Source organism: Equus asinus, chromosome 21 (genome assembly GCF_041296235.1).
Source record: "Equus asinus isolate D_3611 breed Donkey chromosome 21, EquAss-T2T_v2, whole genome shotgun sequence".
Lineage (NCBI taxonomy): Eukaryota > Metazoa > Chordata > Mammalia > Perissodactyla > Equidae > Equus > Equus asinus.
This window is the reverse complement of record NC_091810.1, coordinates 77970912-77990305: the sequence shown is the minus strand read 5'-3', so window position 1 is coordinate 77990305 and position 19394 is coordinate 77970912. Positions and strand designations below refer to the sequence as shown.

Sequence of the window (19394 nt, the reverse complement as noted above, 5' to 3'; positions counted from 1 at the left end):
CTATTTGAGTTGTTTGAATACACAGCTTCAGCGCAGTAATTAAGAGCATAGATTTTATAACTAGACTCCTTGAGTTTGAATCCTATCTTTATCACTTATTAGTTGTGTGAGCTTGGCCAATTTACCTAACTTCTTCATCCCCCCAATATTTCTCCCATGTAAAATGAGAATAATAATGCCTTAGCCCCATTGATGCATTAAATGAGATAATACAAGTGCTTATGGCCATATTTAGGACATAGTAAGAGCTCAATAAATAGCTATTGGGGTTTAATCCTCCCAGAAGAGAGGTTACACAATTTGTTTTGGGAGGTCCTGAGGGGGAGGTATCCGAGGTCATTCTGATAGATGTTAAATCTCCATAAAAGAATCTAAGTTAAAATTTCAAACAAATATCCTTTAGCACTAAAAACAAGTTCACCGATACAACCTGTGGGCCTGGATACCCAAGCTCTCCTGGGTAACCCTGTTCACCGGATTCTCCATGCACACCCTGTCAAAATAAATAAAATGTAGTCAGCTCACCAGGCATCTTTAGTTTTCCTACTGAAGGCAGCCTTCCCTGCAAGACGAAACTTGAAAGCCACAAGAGAAAGACAACCAAGATTTGACTATCTGTGCTCAGTCCTCTTAGGATACGGAGCTGGAGAGGAAATGGGGGGAGTCTACTTATGCTGGGAAATTGCAAGACCAGATGCTTATTGTCTTTCCCAGTCTTTGCACATTTTCCAATGCCTCAGCTAGTGATGGAAGCAAAAGTACTTTGTTTAAATAACTCAAACTCCCATCTTACATAATAACTGGTTCCTAAGAGCCCATCCATCCTTTTAAGGGATATGGGTAAAATGCTCACTGGTGTTAAGGACTCTTACCCCACGTGAGGAAACTCAGAATGTTGAACACAGTAGCAAGTGTGATATTCTAGGACAAAGGCACAAAACACACAGAGAAATAGCAGAAAACTGGCTTTAAAAACCTATAGTTTCTTAGAGCATTAAGCTAGCTCTCTAGGCAAAGAGTTGGCTGTTAAAATGATTTCTCTGATAACAGATTTAATTTCTCCCTCAAATTAATATTTTCATTTCTACAGAAAAGATGCATTTTCCAAGACTGAGGATAAGACCCATTTTGTGAATTATTCTGCCCCTTCCTGCTCTTGTTGCTCACATGTTGAGTAGGTTACTGACTATTCATAGATTTGCAGAGAGAAAAAAAGCTTCAACTCAGAATTAATCAACATGTGGATCAATTTCTTGTGCTTCTTAAGTTTTGTAAACTATTCAGATAATTGGGAAGCACTTCTATTAAGCATTACTGCTTTATTATTTTGCTCTTCAAGAGTTGATCTCTAGACTTAAAAATATGAACCAAGTTTTAAAAGGCATGTAGCTAGAAATTTTGAAACAGGGTGTGAAATATTACCTAATTTGCACATCACATTAGTGACATTCATAGTACTGCAACGCTTCTGAAAACAATGTGGCTCCATATAGCAAAGTTCACACTCTTTTATGGCAACTCCATGCCTATACATTTATAGTAAGGAAACACTTTCAGCAAAGCGAATGTACGAACAAAGCAAAAAATCTGTAATACAATTTTTCTTTACATCACTGACCATGTCATCTAACAAAATAGAATAAATAAATCTAAATGTTTAACATAAGAATCGGTTAGTCAGTCATTGTTCTTCAACAGAGTAAGATATGGTATATTAAAATTATAATTAGAAGATTTGGAAACATAGAAAAGCAGAATGTAAAATAGTATATACGTTATGATAACCCTTTATTATCTATACAAGTAAATACACAAACATGAAAACAATTGCAGGAGGATGGTGTGTTTACAGACATTTAAAAAATTAATGATATTCTTAGTTTTATCATAATTAACAAATTAAAGTTTTCTCTTACTGCCAAAATAATTTATGCCTTGATTTGTTTGCCATTATACAATCTTTTCCATAAATAAAATCTTATTTAGAATTCCATTTTATTATGCATCTTGCAAAAGCCAGCATACCTAATTTTTCAGACAATATGAGCCACATTTTCCCAAGGTCCACGGGATGCTGTAATTTGGAATTCAGCACCTCTGTAAGCTCTATTCTTCAAAAAGTACTGGTGATCTTTAGCAAGTTGTAGCCTCAAAAACATAAAGTCTATGTGACCAATTCTCCAACCCTGGGTTAACTAGCAAACCATCGACATATTAGATAAACTCAGTTCACCCTGGATTCTGCAAATAGTTATGATTTTATCTCTTACTTAAAAATCAGAGCTTGAATAGGAAAAAGAGCAAAGAACTAAAGAGACTCATCAAGATTACCGTGTATTAAAAAGGGAGAGGCATCCTACCAAAAACAGCAGTTTGCACACATTTTTCTCTGCTCTCAAAATGAGAGCTTGCTGTTCCAAAATCTGTCCCAATAAGACAAGAGTGCAGAGGCCCAGAGAGCAATCAGTCTGGATTAGAGCAGGACAGAGGGCCCAGGAAGGAGGAATACAAGAAAAATAACCCTCACACATTTGAATGTATTGGGAAGTTATCAGTTCTGTTAAAGATGATTAACTAGTAACAGGCACCTAGAACACAAAGCAAATGGGAGAAAAGGTGACTGGAGGCCAACAGAAGTTCTGTAGCTGTAAAGAATATTTACTCAGTCAGTGTGTGAACAATGAATTGATTTAATCAAAAGTGGAGAAAATAAGTGTATTGCAAGGATGAGTTTGGAGGAAGTGTACAGAGAAGGAGATGAACAGGTTAAGAAAAATCTTTATCCTCTATAGTAAAAAATCAATAGAAAAACATCCAGAACTGAAAACCAAGAAACAGCGAACTAAGCATGTTGTTTAGAAAAATGTCAATAAACCAGAAGAAACAGCCCAAAGAGATGAAAGCAAGCACTCCTGAAGAGCTGGGAATCAGGAGCAGGCAGTTAGAATGGGCAGGGAAATATTTTTCATCATAAGCTTGCAAGTGCAATTTGACTTTAAATTTGTGCACATGCTGAGCTCTGATTTAAATTAAATAAAAAAGAAAGACATAGGAAATGGAGCGACACAGGGAACCAAAAATAACCAAGACTCAACTGAGCACAGGACCCACTGTTAATGGACATTTAGATAAACTACACATAGCACCACAAAAGAATTAAAGAATTCAGGAGTAGGAAATTCCTTCCACTGCCCAGAGTCACTTAATTTCTCCAAAACTTAGCCTAGTCAACTTGTAGTCTATTTCCTTCTGCTTTTTTGGGTATTAAAAACAATAGGTTAAAATGATAGTTCAAGATATTATTTATTTCACAATTGCTAAAATTGAATTAACCGCACAAGAAATTATCTATTTAAGAATTTATTTCAAATCCTAACATTTTATGAGAAATAATATTTTACTTGGTGTCAACAAAATTTGTTTGGATTTTTGAGACTTGGGCTTTCTCAATATCCATGCTTTTCCAACATGTTTGGTTTGAAGACACAGGAGACTCATCTTCTTTTGTACCTGGGAGGTCATTGCCCACCACACACACACACACGCACACGCACACACACTCATCCATTCCCAGACTCAGAGATGACATAAATTGATCTCTTACTTTTCCACAATCCCTAAATCATGAGAATGCTAGAAAAAATAATTCCAGCAGAGCATGACCAGACTATGTTAGAGAGAAGTCTACCTCATAAACTTAACTCTTATTTTGCACAAAAATTTCCAACAACATCCTGATCTTTGTCTGTCTCCACCAATTACTAGCTATGTGGCCTCCGACCAGCAACTTCACTTTGCTAAACCTATATTTCCTCTCTTATCCATAAAAAATAACCAATGATGCTCATAACTCCTGGAGTTTAGAGAGGTTTACACGAGGTGATATAAATAAAGGCCTAGTACAGTGACTGGTACTAGATAAATGCTCAGTAAAATATGATTCCTCCACAGAGATATCCCCCATCCCACCCTCAGATCACATCATTCCCCTTTGGAAATAATAAAAACTCAATCTTTTTCCTTTATTTAGTGACTATGAGGTCCTCTTATGCACTTTTAGGAGGTCCCACTTCTTTAAAGGGAAAAATCATTATTTCAGAGGCAAAAGCCATTCTCTAAGGTATTAGCTTCTTTTTGACATAAATGAAATATTACAGCAGGCTGGAGAGGGAGCAGAGAAGAACCACGTGAGCTTTCCTTGTTTCATGGAAAAAGCCCCCAGAGAAACTTCCCAGTGATATGCACGCACCCTCAGACAGCCCAGCCAGTACTCCCCTTGACCTCAGAGAGAGCTCTTTAGGGTAGCCATGTATGTGGAACAAAAAGCAACTCTTTCCAGAAAACACTGACCTTCAACCCTGGCTGACCTCGTCTTCCTCTTGACCCCTAAGAATAGACGGGAAGCAGAGACCTTAGAGAAGGAAATAAACCAATTTTTACCCCCACCCACCGCTCTCTTCCACAAAAGCAGGTGAAATATATCCAACAAGCAGTTATACCTACCTGGGGGCCAACATTTCCAGCTTCTCCCTGAGGTCCACTGAAACTAGAGCTTCCCTGAAAAGTAAGAGGTAAAGGAAAGATCAGTTTAGATGTCTACACACTTCTGGATTTGTTCTCTACACATGGGCTATCCAATACAGAAGCCACTAGCCACAGGCAATATTAAGTTTAAATTAATTAAAATTACTTTAAATTAAAATTTTAGTTCCTCAGTTATACTAGGCACATTTCAAGTGTTCAATAACTACATGTGGCTGGGGCTACCATATTGGATATCACAGATACAGAATATTTCCGTGATCTAAGAAAGTTCTATTGGTCAACGCTCCATTTGCTCCTAGAAGCAAATGGATTTAACTCTGGTTTTTAAAAATATCCCTGTTGTAGGTATCTTTCCCCAAAGGTTGTTCATTTGATGACTCCTCAGGGTTCAACATGCTGGAACAGTAGTTGTATGTATTCTCCAACAAGCCATGCTTAATATTTGAAAAATATCGGCACTTTCCTTTCTACCTGCATTGTATAGGGTACAGAGTGGCCAACAGAAACAGAAGGTATAAGAGTGTGTCTCTGTACATTTGGAATGTCAATAGATGCACATGGTGATGGAGAAAGAGGTTAAACACAGTCACAATAAGGAAACTCTCCAATGCTCTCATTTCTTTCAGGTCAGAAGTAGGAAAATGAGTGGTGTCCAGAGAAAGAATGAGTCCATCTTTCAGGAGAATTGGAAATCATCTTGTAGGAAAAACAAGGTAGGCACATTTTATATAATTATTCAGTGAAGTCACATACTAACTCAATAAGAAGACATAAATTGGGAAAGACTGTGAAATACAGAAACAAAGATGTTTTGTGCAAAGCTGTTCTTCCTACTGTTATTTATAATAAATTAAATTCCAAAACAATCTAATATGAGGGAAATGCTAGTTAAATTGTGGTAGAAACACATACTGAAATAGAATGCAACAATTAAAAATTCTGTTTATCAAAAGTTTATAAAGTAGAAAAAACTGTGCTACAGTGTTGTTCTTTTCAAGTACACTAAATTCTCTCAAAGAATAAGTCATGCCAAATTTAGAGAAAGACAAAATGATGATTCCTCTTTTTTTCCTATTATATTAGAACATTTCTTAATCAGCCCGTGGGATCCTCATCTGCCTTTCTCAGGGACAGTAACTTTGTCATCCACAAGTTAGGAAAGTTCAGTAAACTGATGGTTTTCTTGCTTACTGGAACTACTGATGCTTTGTTTTCTATACACTTGACTTTTCTGTGTTCCCAAATATCTGTAGTAAATGTTACTTTTATAATGGGAATTTTAAAAAAATAAAGTAGGTTGTATGAGGGAGAAACCTTTAGATAAAGCACTCTCACAATTGGTCTACATATAATAAGGATTCTTTCTTAAAATGTTTATCATTTTCTCGTTTCAATAGTAAACAGTTTTTTACAGGCAGCACAGTAAAGGAATGATCTGGGCAGATGCTGTAACCATGGAATAAAAGATTGTTGGGAAACAAGAAATTTACAGTCTCAGAGTATCACTGCCTAGATTACTTAATCATTAGAAAGAGGGGAAAGGTGTGTTCATGATGGATAAATCAGGTGAACACCATCTTAATCAAGTGATCAAATTAATGCACCAATAATGAGACAGACTGACACAGTGTCCCTCCTCGTGACTGAGAAGGACACAGCATTACTTAATATGCTGCCAAAAATGTTTAACCTGAGTCTAGTCATGAGGAAATAGACAAATCTTAATTGTGGGATGTTTAGCAAAATTATTGGTCTGGAATATCAAGGTCATGTAAACAAAGAAATAATTGAGTGACAGTTGTATTTAAAGGATAGTACAGAGGCAAGGTGACTAAACACACCGCATGATCCCTGATAGGATCCCAGAACGATGACGACAACAACCAAAATAGCCAGAAAGGGCATTACTGGGGCAAGTGGAGAATTTTGAATATGGACTGTATATTAGAAGGTAATATTGTATCAATATTAAATTTCTTGAGTATGATGATTGTTTTGTACTTATATAGGAGAATGTCCTTGTTTTGAAAGATACCTATTGAATATTTAGAAGCAAAATGTCATGATGCCTTCAATTAATGCTCAAATAATTCAGAAAAAATATATATATATATACCTTTAAAAATCTATGTATATGTATAGAAAGACATAAAGCAAATATGGCTAAATGATAACAATTGGTGTTCATTGTGCTATTCTTGCAATGACAACTTTTTCTGTAGATATTAAATTTTCTAAAGTGAAAAGTTGGGGTAAAAAGCAATACAGGTTCATCACAGATATTTCAACAACTTCAGAAAATAAAAGGTTAAGGGAAAAAATGCATAATTTCCGAGTGTTTATCCTTCCAGGATAAATAGATGTAGATATACTCTACCAATTTGGATTCCTGTTGAATATAGTATTTTATAATCTGGTTTTTCACTTAATATTACATCATGAATGTTTTCTTTATTAAGATAGTCTTCTAAACTGTTTCACGGGTTAATAATATTCTATCATGTGGATGTAGCATTGTTTGTCTAAACAATCCCTTATCATTGGAAATTTAAGCATTGTAGTGATTAAAAATCACGACATTAACCATCCTTGGAGCTAAATCATTGTATGGGTCCATGATTAGTTTCCGAATAAGTTTCTAGAGCTGGAAAGGCTGGATCAAAGGACATACACATCTTAAGCCATGGTAGACACAGTTGGTACCTATACAATATACCCTCCCCTCTCTTCCATACTAAGAAAACATTAGTTTTGTTTGAGGAAACAACATGCCTAGTTCCAAGAGATGATGATGACAGGTCTAAGCCAATCATGGTAATCCCATTTCCTTTGTCAGAGACTTGCTTTCTCTGGCTCTCTTAAAATGGGGCAAGGGCAGGTGGGGAGTACAGGGCCTAGCTTTGGCCAGTAAGCTATAAAGAAAATATTGCTGGGAACGCTCTGATGAAAGGAATGTCCCTTTCCTTCTGGTAATTTACATAAAGGTGAAGACAAAATGTTTGAGCTGCCAAGCCTAAGGACCACACCGAGGATGGCATCATGGAAGGAGAGGGGCTGAGCCCCTGATGACATCAGTGGATCTTGATGGAATCATCAAGCTCGTGTACCAAACTTAGAATCACCTATGCCTGGATTATCAAATATGGTTATTAGCTAAACACTGCCATTCAGGCTTTCTGTCATTTGTATATTAAAAAACATAACAAAAAGAAAAAAGCAGTCCTAACTCATATATCTTGCCTGATGGACTTCCAGAAAGATCGTACTGGTTTTCATTCTCCCCAGAAGTGTGAAAGCATGACTGGCTTCCCACTCCTTCCCAATACGAGGAATATGATAAAGGTTCTCTGTTTGGTTTGAAAGACTGCTTCACCAGGGCACTTTCTCCATCCAACATGCAGCGTGGAATGTGCTCTTTGGTTCAATGCTAAACTAATTGCAAGGAAAGATTGTCCCCTAGAGGACTATCTTCTAATAGCACTTCGCAGGCTAGAATTTTCAGCATCCACCAGCTGCAACATAACTGATGGGAGTGACTTCTGTTAACCAAGTCTATTCAAAGAATACTTAGTTAGCACCCTTGTTTGAGCTCAGCATGGGATAGAAACCTTGGGGAACACAAATGCAAAATGGCATGGCACTGCCTCAGAGGGTTACAATTTTTGTTTGCGTGCACAATTCAGAGGTCTGATGTTCAAGGTTGACCCTTAGCTAAAGTCAGCAACAGAGACCTCTGAAAGCTGAGTGTGAGGCTCTTCCCATGGTTGTGGTGCTGTGATGGACACAGCCCTGGACAGTTTGTCTAGAGGCCTGAGTTCCTTCCCAGCAGTAAAACTGTGAGTGAACCATGAAACCAAAGCTCAGTTTATAACCTTTCTTCCAATGACAATCACTAACTCATAGAAACTTTGAAATGGTTTCTTTAATCTTCCCACCTTACAGAGGAGGAAACTGGAACCCAGATTGGTTAAGGGTTGCTGCCCTGCTGTTCTATTAGCTCAATCCCAGAGATGATTGAGTGGCTATTCACAGGGCTCTCTGATCTCAACTCACCGGAAAGAACTCTCTCAATCTACTTTGTCCAAACCAACTGTAATTAGCCACAAAATGAGAAATTCTTGCAGCAAGTCATGACAGTTTTCTCACACAGCTACATAGTAATGATCTTGTTACAAACTGGATTTTATTCAGGACTTGGACATACATGAAATGGATGCTAACTTGCCACAATCCAGGGAGGAGAACAGATGTCCTAAGGTTTTGTCAAAGGACGCAAAATTGGAGCTCAAAGCAAATAAAGGTTCCTCTACAGTTGTAAACATTTTGCTATGCAGACCTCATTTCTGGAAATTGGCAATGATGAGATATGAGGACTGAGGCACTTGTATTATTTTAATCATTTTTCAGAGTCATGCATTTTAATATCTAGGACGTAAAAATCTGAAAGTGGCTTGCAACAAGTCAGCATCTGTCAAGTTAACAAGTCTCTTTCTTTCTAAGATGTCTTCTGTCATGATGCTCCTAGTCTTCAGAACTAGACAAGGATCTTATCTTTAAAAATGGCTAGTACCCAATTCACATCAATCAACATTGTCAGTGATAGAAAGGAAGCCAACAGGGTAATGACCCTGAGTATCTTTTAAATCAAGACATTATTATAAAATTGGGGAATTTTAACACTGGAAAGATCTTAGGCATCACTGAGTCTGATGGTTTCATTTTGGAGATGAAGAAACCAAGGACAAAAGAGGTAAAGTAACCTGTATTACTGGTGTTGTGGGACAAAAGATTTGTACAAAAAAAAAAAAAAAAAGAAAAAGGAAATCCCTAGGAGACAAGGATGCAAGGACAAGGATATAAGTGGGGATTAACATTCAGAGCTCCTGTCTCCGTGGACAATGGAATCCCACAGGTTTGCTCTCTGGTTTTCTATACTGATCCAACCAGAATACCCACATCTTCTGCACAGCTAGCATCTGTTCCTAAGCACTTCAGTATTGCCAAGCAAACAGGGACCATCTTACCTGATGTCCATGCCTTCCTTTTTCTCCCTTAGGACCTTGGATGTAATTATCAATTCCAGGATCTCCCTGAGAAAATAAAAGATTGCTTACCTCAAATGGACAGGAAAGAAAGGAAAAGAAATGACAGGAAGTATGATTTTTTAAAAAAGAAAGGCAAACCAAAGTGGACCCTTTTAATTGTCTGGGCCTGCTCAATAATTCCCAAATACTCAACGCAATTAAAATTCCAAACTCTTTAAGAACCCAAATTTTCTATAGGATGGGTTTCCTTTCAAATCTCTTATTTGTTGCAATACTAAGATAGGCTGAGCAGATGTCTCATTAATGAGTAATTAATTTCTCTCCACCTTTGTGCCATAAGCAAATAGTTCACAAGTCCCTGGATCAAAGCAGCAGAAATCCCCCCAACCACCACTCACAGGATCGCCCCTTAACCCAGGCTGTCCATGCTCTCCAGGTCGTCCAGGTGGTCCCATCAAGCCCTTAAGTCACAAAAAAAAAAAATGTGTCACTTTTTAAAATCACTTATTGTCTAGGGAAGAGAACATTATGAGGAAAAATGAGAATCCCATTAAAAGAGCAATTTAGTACTTGAACTTAAAGCTTTTGCTACTAAAGAGGTGAAGTTGAGACTAGAAAAGAACACACTTTCATTAGAAATCAATGATATGCTTGGCCTTAGGTGTGCATTACCTCATTTAACACTCACAACTCAGAAATTACCCTATTTGCATACAAGGCACCTGAGGTTCAGAGAAGTTGGACCCAGGACTCCCTACTACCAAGTCCCTTGATCTTTCCACTCCCCCCTGATGCTCCCACGCAGAAACACATATAAGAAAAAGAAGGCTTTCTCCCTCATGGGCATAGGCAGCATTAGGAGAGCAAGATCTCATGAAAAAGAAGAGAAAAGAAAAAAATGCTTCCAGAGCTCCTGACTGCTGTAGACAGGGAAGACCAGTGAAGTGAAGCAACTTGCCATGAGACTATGACATGATAAGCAAATAGTTTCTTCTCTTAAAACCTGCCATTAATGGAACCATCTCTGTGTAGTAGTTCCTACAGAGTTGGGGAGAGCCCCCACCCCAGGAAACTTCCTCAGATGATGTTATGTGCCTGATTCTGGAGGGGATACACCACACTCTGAGAATAGCGAACTGGGACCCCTCTCTAAGATCTGGCTCTCAGACACACAGGGAATGGAATGTTCTCTAGGCCCCAAAAGAAGCCACCTCATAATGCTACTTAAGACTCCTCCTTACCTCTTACTTGGCCTGATATAATGATAAAAGGGACTTAGTTAATTCAAAATTGCAATCCTGTTGTTTAGTTTACTAGCCAGGAAAATTTCTTTGACCTCTCACAATTTTCTTATTTGTGAAACAGATATACCCATCTTATAGGGCTATTATAGGGATTACATGGAATAATAAATTAAAATACTGAGTACAGAGCCTGGCATATGGTTCCTATTATGACTTGCCCAACTCCTAGTCCCTCCTTTTCTGACTAGACATTGGCTTTACAGTAACTTCCACAGATACAAAATACAGTGTCTTCCTTGCCTAGAAACCTTTGATAGCACGTGATTACTCAGTAGAAAAAATAAAACCTCAAACATGGCATTAAATTGACTCCAAGTTGCCACTTCAGACTTTCCTCCCACTCTTTATACTTCTTTCTCACCCTCCACTCCTATGGAACTGGAATCCTTGTTTGTCCAAACCTACCCTGAGTTCTTCTAACTCTAAGCCTACCTTCTTTCTTAACCTGGAATATCCTGTGTGTGTCTCTCACAGAGGTCTGAGTGAAAAATGTCTTGATTTCCCTGGAATTCTAGAGTCTTCTCCACCCTTCGGCACCATTCTCAAATGCCATAGGACCTCAGTATGGAAGGTTGGTCTCTGGCCCCTCCCTCCTGCTTCGTCATCTGATTGTTACTCATTCTTTAAATACCATCCCATCTTCACCCCTGTGACTGCACAGGCTGGAGCGGATCCCCATCATTTACCCCTCCCTCATGCATTTATCTCAGAGGTAATCTTACATCTATTTCCATAATTATTTCATTAATGTCTGTATCTCCCTAAAGAGGCCAGCTCTGAGATACAGAACCCACATCTGTTTTGCTCCCCATTCTACAGTAATGCCTGGATTATGATAGATGCTCAATAAGTTTTGATGATAGATTGGATGAAAAAATACCACTCTCTTCTAGATTCCTCTCCAAGTCACTGTGCTCCCATTGATTCTTTATTTGAACCATTCTTAACAGCCTTTATCTCATCCTGTCTTGTATTATAGTTCTCCCTATATAAATCTTATCTCCTGTACCAGATAATAAGCTCTTTGTTGGTCAAAACCATAACTTATTTATCTTTGAACCCTTTCCTGTGTCTAGCAAAATGCCCTGAAGCACTTGACAGGTGGTTATTGAGTTTAACTAAATTCAGTGGGAACTGAGTCTCGAAGTCCCCAGTCTTGAAGGAAGCATGGTGTTGTCCACCTTCTCCAAAATCTGATCCACAAACTGCAGGTTGGAAATTAAACCTCAATAAAGAGCCATTTCTTGTGACTCCCTGTTTTACTTATCAGGAAATCAATCCACACCTTGGGGTAAAAGCAGCATTCTAATTCCATGAAGGATACAAAAAAAAATAAGTAAATAAATTTCACCCCTCTTATATAACCCAGTCAATCAACAGAAGCTGATTATAGTACTGTGTTGAGACACATCCTTTAGACGAGATTCCACAATCAGTTAGTAATGTCTGCCATGGGAACAGGAAGGGAGAGTTACAGTACATATGCCAAGTATCTGCTTTCTCTTACATGGAAATATAATTACCAGCACAAGGCAGTGTATAGTCACTGTCAAGGAGATAGTACAAATAACGTACATTGGAAGGATGTAGAGGAGGAGATCGCTATAGACTGACATGGTCAAGGAGGGCATCATGAGGAGGAAAGTCAGGAGCTGGAAAGTGAAGAAAAAGTGATGTTCAAAGAAGCACTAAAAATGAAGGCAAGGAAAAGGTATTCCAGGATGGGGTACCTAGCATGAGCCAAGACACAGAGCAGGGCGTGCATAAGGAATCTTCAGGGGACAATGAGTAGTACAACTTGACTGGGAAGGATACTTCTTGACTGAGATTAGTAAAGGATGTGGTTGAAAGGCCTTGAATGTAACACCAAATCATTGGGGGCAAGAAGCCACGAACAGCTTGTGAGAGAGGGAATGAGGATTACTGTTCTAAAGCATGATAGGTCGAGTAACTCGGTTTACATTACTCATTTCACTATCTGCAGAGTCAAGCCTTAAGTAAAGGTTCCAAATAGTCACCTAATATTTACTCCCCTTTATCTCCCAATCTAGTACTTAAGGCACTAGATGATTCTTTCCCAGAGCTTAAAAATGAACTTTCAAGATCAGTTTATGAAGTAGAAATATGAGAGAAGAATGTCCTCATACTTTACCCTATTTCCCCTATTTCCTTTTTCTCCAGATGACCCTGGGACTCCACGATTACCCTAGAAAAAAAAATAAATATACAAAGAATCTTTGTTATATTAGTCACACTAGAAACTTTTTTCACGTAGTTTCACCTTCTAACCAAGAATAAAAAATTTATTTACCATTCTATTTCTGACTATGTGACAGACTAGATGCCCTGAGCAATCTTCCCTTTGTAAAACAACTCAAAATTCTAGAAAATAAATTAAAATATCTTTCATTTACATTAGTGAGCTGATAAATAAAAACAGAAATCCTTAGAGTTCAGAATAAAGAGAAAGCAGGAATCCAGGGAAGTCATAGCCACCACCTGTCCTGATGACTTCTGATCACTCTGGATGTGTGTGTATGAAAAACCACAAGCTGATCATTTATTTTAAAGTGGTTCCAGAAAGTAGTGCCATCAAGTACGTGGCAGAAGCGAACAACCTGAACTCAGGCCTAAATGACTTCTCACAGATCAAGTTTAATAAAAAATGAGTTTAAATCAAGTCACAACATGCACAAGGGAGACACCATGGGGGCGAAGCCAGCAGAAACAACAGACAACAAAATCAGCCTTGCAATTACTATAGATGTTGGAATTATTATACACAGAATATAAATTAATTATATTTAATACATTTAAATAAGTAAAAAAAAGAATGAGTAAAAAGTAAGCAACTTTTCAAAAGTTCAAGCAGATTCGAGAAAGAATCAAATAGAACTTCTTGAAGTGAAAATTAGAATAATTGAAATTAAAAATCCAATTGACAGGTTAAATGGCATATTAAACACAAGTGACGTTAAGAATAGTGAAATAGAAACTAAGAAATTATTCAGAAGGCAGCACAGAAAGACAAAGAAATAGAAAATATGAAAGAGAGGTTAAGAGACATTGAGGATAGAAAGAGAGGTTCTCACAAATTTCTTATTGGACATCCATAAAGAGACAATAGAGAGAAGGGGAAAGATAAAAATTTCAAAATGATAATTTGCTAAGGATTTTCCAAAACCTATAAAAGGTGCAACTGCTCATATTCAAAAGCCTAACATGTCCCAAGTAGATAAATAAAAGGAAATCCACACCTGGACACATCGTATTGAAACTGCAGAAAACTGAAACAAAGGGGAACTCTTACAGCAGCCTGACAAATTTTTTTAAGATTGCTGACAAAGGAACAACAATTCATTTGATGGATAACTTCTTAACAGCAATAATGAAAGACAGAAGACAACAGTAGCCAGAAGACTCTGAAACTATACTTTCAAAGTGATGAAAGAAAATAATTATTTACCCAAGAACTCCGTCAAGAAAAAAGTAAAATAAAGAGATTTTTAGAGAAACAAAAGAAACCAGGGGAGTTTATGAACTTCACTAAAGGAAATTCTAAAAGGTGTACCTTACGCAAAAGAAACATGACGTTTTTCAGGTTCTTTTGAAGGCACCAGTGAAAGTAACAAATGTGAGGGGACAGCTAGATGAGCATTGACTAAATAAAACAATAATAATAATGATGTCTAACGTAGAATTTCACAAAAAATGGAAATAAAATACTGAACAATAATAGGTAATATGGGAGGCAATTGATTAGAGTTAAGTTTCTAGGGTCCTTGTATTTTGGGGATAAGGGCAAATATGTAAACTTTAGACATTGCTGAGTATGCATGTTAACATTTCTAGACTAATCGTGAAAAATACAGATAGAGAGTATAAATGCCAAACTAGTAGAGGAGAGAAACAGGATGAGAAACTTTCTGTACCTGTTCTCCATCCAAGCCATCAACACCATCATCACCAAGGCTTCCCTGTGGAACAAAGGAAGGTGAGAATGTTAGCAACAAGACGACCAGAAGTACGTGCTTATTGCTCTTACGTGCTTATTGCTTTGATGTTAATTTCCTTGCTAATACTTTTTTCAGTTGGTAGAAGACTCTAGAACTTCCAAAGCAACATTTATATACTGCATTCAATTATTCAAAAGCAATGATTTTCTTCTTGCAGAGTGATTAGTGTTACCTATTGTTTTTCCTGACAGTTTCAGATGCTAAAAAAAAAAACATAAGAAAAAAAGTAACGCAAATTTTGAATGGATAGTAACACTTCCTTTTAAACTTTTGCACTGGGAACAAGCAGCACTTTCACAAAGCTGAATGAAACGTTTCCCATGGGTTGTCTGCACGTTAAAGATGGTCCTCTTGTCACTGATTTTTTTTTTTAATTTCAAAAGACTGGTAAATGTTCCTGAATTAACCTGCATAATGGAAACTTGGAAGATCTCAGATGAAGGAGGAATTAAATTTGAGTTTATCCATATGTGTGCATTTTGGGAGATTTACAATAAAAAAAACTCCTTAAGAAAAGAATTGAAAAACTGAGTCTAACTAGATAATAAGAGTAAAAACCGGCAGTTGCATAGTGACATCTCAACAAATATTCCATCACTTTCAAATTATTTCAAATTAGTTGGCCCTTGGTTTCGCCAACTATCTCAAGATGATAGTTAATATATTTACTATAAAGTATCTTTGGGGGAAAAGATCCAGAGTTTTGCAAGCAGAATAAAATGCATTTTACATGTGTGGAATAGTGATCTACTCCTATTGTCTACACGAGGAAGTCATCTTTCGGGCATTTTTTTTAAAGAAAGTACAGCTGAGTTAGTGCATGAAAATAAGCAGAAGAAACTCTCAGACTGAAGTCACATGATACATTTGCCACAGGCCATAGAGGGTACATGGGTGGTACCAGGAGACGTGAGTGAAGAAGCTCTATCAGCCCTTGTCTGTCTTGTTCATCACTTTGGAACCACTCCCTACGATAATGTGCGGAACAAAGTGGATACCTAATAAATATTTTTTGAATGAATGAATGAGCAAATGGATACTTTGCTTCTGAATCAGAATGTAAAGTCATTTCCGTATTGTGCCAGCTCCTTTCCTATCAATCCTGTCCTGGCATCCCTCTCCCATTTGACACCCACTTTGAGACCCTCCTGATCACCACTTGAATCCAGGACCAACTCTTCCAAACCATCATGGGAGAAATACGGTGGCTCAATTATTATAAAGTCAGCAAGGTTTGAAAATGATAATACGTGCCCCCGCCTTAAACCTGAAATATGTGTCTTACAAATAACCATTCATTAGCACGGCAGTTTGGCTGTTAATACCATCTAACATAGCCCCTCGTTTGAAAGTCTTAAGCCCACCTCACTCAAGTAAAGGAAAAGCAGTTGGACTCAGTATTGTGTTTCCCAAAGAAACTGCTCTCCAGTATAAGCAGAGTAAGGAAGGTCACCTACCTTCTCTCCCGAAAATCCTCTTGCTCCCTAAAGTTAGGAAGAAATAAAAATTGAGCTTGAATGAGACTCTTAAACCATTGTTTCATTTAGGAAACAATATGTTCTCTAATTTCAAGAAAATGCAATTATTAGACCAAAATGAAGATTTCTTCTCCAGTGACTGTAATGGATGTCACAGCACTCTGATTACTACCATGCCCCTTTGCCTGTGATTTGGAGAAACCTGCACCCTGTAACTCCTCTCATAGTAGGGGTGAGCAAGACACAGCAGTGGCATGCCCCCTATTATTATAACAATCAGGTTTTTCAAACAAAAATGATAATGCACTGGCTAACAAGCATGAGAGGGCTGCCAGGAACAGCAGGACAAATTAATTGAAAGAGTAACTTGCTACAACATACAGAATATGGTCTTTGTGACCAGAGAAAATTCTCTATAGGTCTCTGAGGTTGTAGAAAATTTTCTCTGGCCTTATTAAAGGAGATTCTCTAATCCTGGAAGTTTAGGAGATATTTAATGCAACCACTCAAAAAGGGCTCCCCACCCATTATCCTTTAGCCTTTAAAATTCCAATGTTCTCAGCGGCCAGCACTGTGATTCTTTTCCTGTGGGTTTTTCTGGTACCGGAGCCTGTCCATATGCAGGACAAGCCAGAAGTGCTGGGGAATTCATGCTCCCTAGGAGCAGCCTCACCTAATGCCTGATAGGATTTGGTGTATGAATACCCCAGCTCCCCCACCTCTTTAGTGGGATAACCTTGAGGGGCATGTTCGACACTGGCTCCCAGAGTTCCTCAGCAGGATTAGGGTCTGTCTACCCACAGTGGTAACCTAATTGATAACGCATCCTTTTTAGGCCACCTTCCCTCCCTAACTTCCCTACCTCCCTACTAGTAAACTATCTGCAGTGAGAGCCCCTCCCAGGAAACTATTTGCACTTGATTCTTTTTCTCAGGCTCTACAGCTGGGAAACCCTCACTCAGAGGAGGAGCTAAGATGCTATAGCTATGCTGAAGAGTTAAGATTTTCTTCAAACGCAAGGGATGAAACAGAGAAGGGGAAAGAATTCCACAGCTCAAGGTCACACTTACCTTAGGTCCTTTTATACCCCGGCATCCTTCCTCACCTCGGAGTCCAGGAAGACCTTGGGGGCCTCTTTCTCCCTTTGAAATAAAGACACAAGTGGAAATAGTCAAGGAACTATCTCTATCCCCACCCAACCATTTCAAACCAGCAATAATGACGATCAGAATGACTAAAATATGAGATGGTCCTTACAATTACTTCTACGTCCTCAAAGACTTGACCAGATCACCTCAAGGCAATCAGATTGTTCATCCATCAACTGCCCATATTGATGACCCCTAATCATACAAATCCAAATTATCTATATTTTCATCAATTCAATCAAGCATCATGGGCAAAACTTCCATTATTTGACTGATAGATGAACGGATAAATGAAATGCGGCATATACATACAATGGGATAGTCACCAACTTTAAAAGGGAAGGAGATTCTGGCATGCTACAACATGGATGAATCTTGAGGACATTAAGTGAAATAAGCCAAAAAGACAAATACTGTATGGTTCTACATATAGAGGTACTTAGAGCAGTTGAAATCACAAAGACAGAAAATAGAATTATGGTTGCCAAGGGCTGGAGGGAGAGGAAAATGAGGAATTGGTGTTTAATGGGTACAGCATTTCAGTTTTGCAAGATAAAAAGAGTTCTGGAGATGGATGGTGGTGAAGGTTGGACAACAATATGAATGTATTTAATAACACTAAATTGTACATGTAAAAATGTTAAGATAGTAAATTTTATGTTATGTTTATTTTATCACAATTAAATTTTTTTAATGGTGAAGAAAAAGAAAAAAACCTACTTTTATGACTTTTATTCCCAGTTTCTAAAGTTTCAGTTGCTGTTCACACATGATTAGGCATGTGTTTTCCCAAAATGAGCCTTCAGAAAAAAGAGTATTCTTAAATTTGAGTCTTCACAAAGTCTGCATAAAGTTTCTTATTTCAAAGTACTCTCTCCATTACTTAGCTTTGAACAGCATAGTATTGACACCAAGTCAGTGTTAATTTGAGATATTTTTGGAATATATATGTATGTTTATAGAACCTATCAGATCAGCTAAAAAAAGGAAGTAAAGAAATCTGAGATTTATTTATTATATTTGAGGACAGACATCACGATTACCAATGTTAAGTGCTATCCAAACAAGGCCTTTAAAAATCACTTTTATGAGCAATGGAACTCGTGATTACATTGGGGAGATCATGAAAATATTCCTACAAGAAAAATGAGGCAATAAGTTTTTAAACTTTGCAAGAACAGACTTCATAAATAGTCTAAAAAGTGATTTCTCTCACAGAACTTAGAGGCAAACACAAAATTCTTTAGAAAACCAGGTGAGATGTTTCCAAAAAGTGGTTCCAGTAATAAATATAAAACTACATCGGAAGAATTTTTCAATAAAATAGTTTGATAAACTATGAGAGAAAAAACCCACAATTTCTAATGTGATGTATCATTTGTCCTAATGAAAGACTTTAAAATGCTTATGTGTAACTAAATAAGTTAAATATAACAAGTAGACATTTGTTTAGTTCGCCTATATCCCTAAAAGTTCATATACTCTAAATGGGCAAAATATTTTTTAGGATTTTCTTGTGAGAAAATGGGAATTACTGTATAATGGGTATATGTGTTAAATTGTTTTGAGAACAAAATTTGGGCTTACTGTGTTTTTTTTTTTTATTATGGTAACCTTGGTGTATAACATTACATAAATTTCAGGTGTACATCGTTATATTTCAATTTCTGTGTAGATTACATCATGTTCACCACCCAAAGACTAATTACAATCCATCACCACACACATGTGCCTAACCACTCCTCTCACCCTGCTCCCTCCACCCTTCCCCTCTGGTAACCACCAATCCAATCTCTGTCTCTCTGTGTTTGTTTGTCGTTGTTTTTATCTTCTCCTTATGAGTGAGATCATACAGTAT

General features: G+C 37.5%; 1 protein-coding gene across 2 annotated transcripts in view; it reads right to left on the bottom strand.

Moving 5' to 3' along the window:
- LOC106842755 (collagen alpha-4(VI) chain-like) overlaps nt 1-19394 on the bottom strand; it is a 98221-nt gene that overhangs the window by 28664 nt on the left and 50163 nt on the right. For both annotated transcript variants that reach the window (XM_014859458.3, XM_014859459.3), the window contains 9 exons: nt 17459-17530; nt 16368-16394; nt 14827-14871; nt 13047-13100; nt 9989-10051; nt 9570-9635; nt 4504-4557; nt 4351-4386; nt 431-493 (listed from right to left, as the gene is read on the bottom strand). In XM_014859458.3, the coding sequence (XP_014714944.3) occupies nt 431-493; nt 4351-4386; nt 4504-4557; nt 9570-9635; nt 9989-10051; nt 13047-13100; nt 14827-14871; nt 16368-16394; nt 17459-17530 (480 nt within the window). The remainder of the gene's footprint in view (nt 1-430; nt 494-4350; nt 4387-4503; nt 4558-9569; nt 9636-9988; nt 10052-13046; nt 13101-14826; nt 14872-16367; nt 16395-17458; nt 17531-19394) is intronic.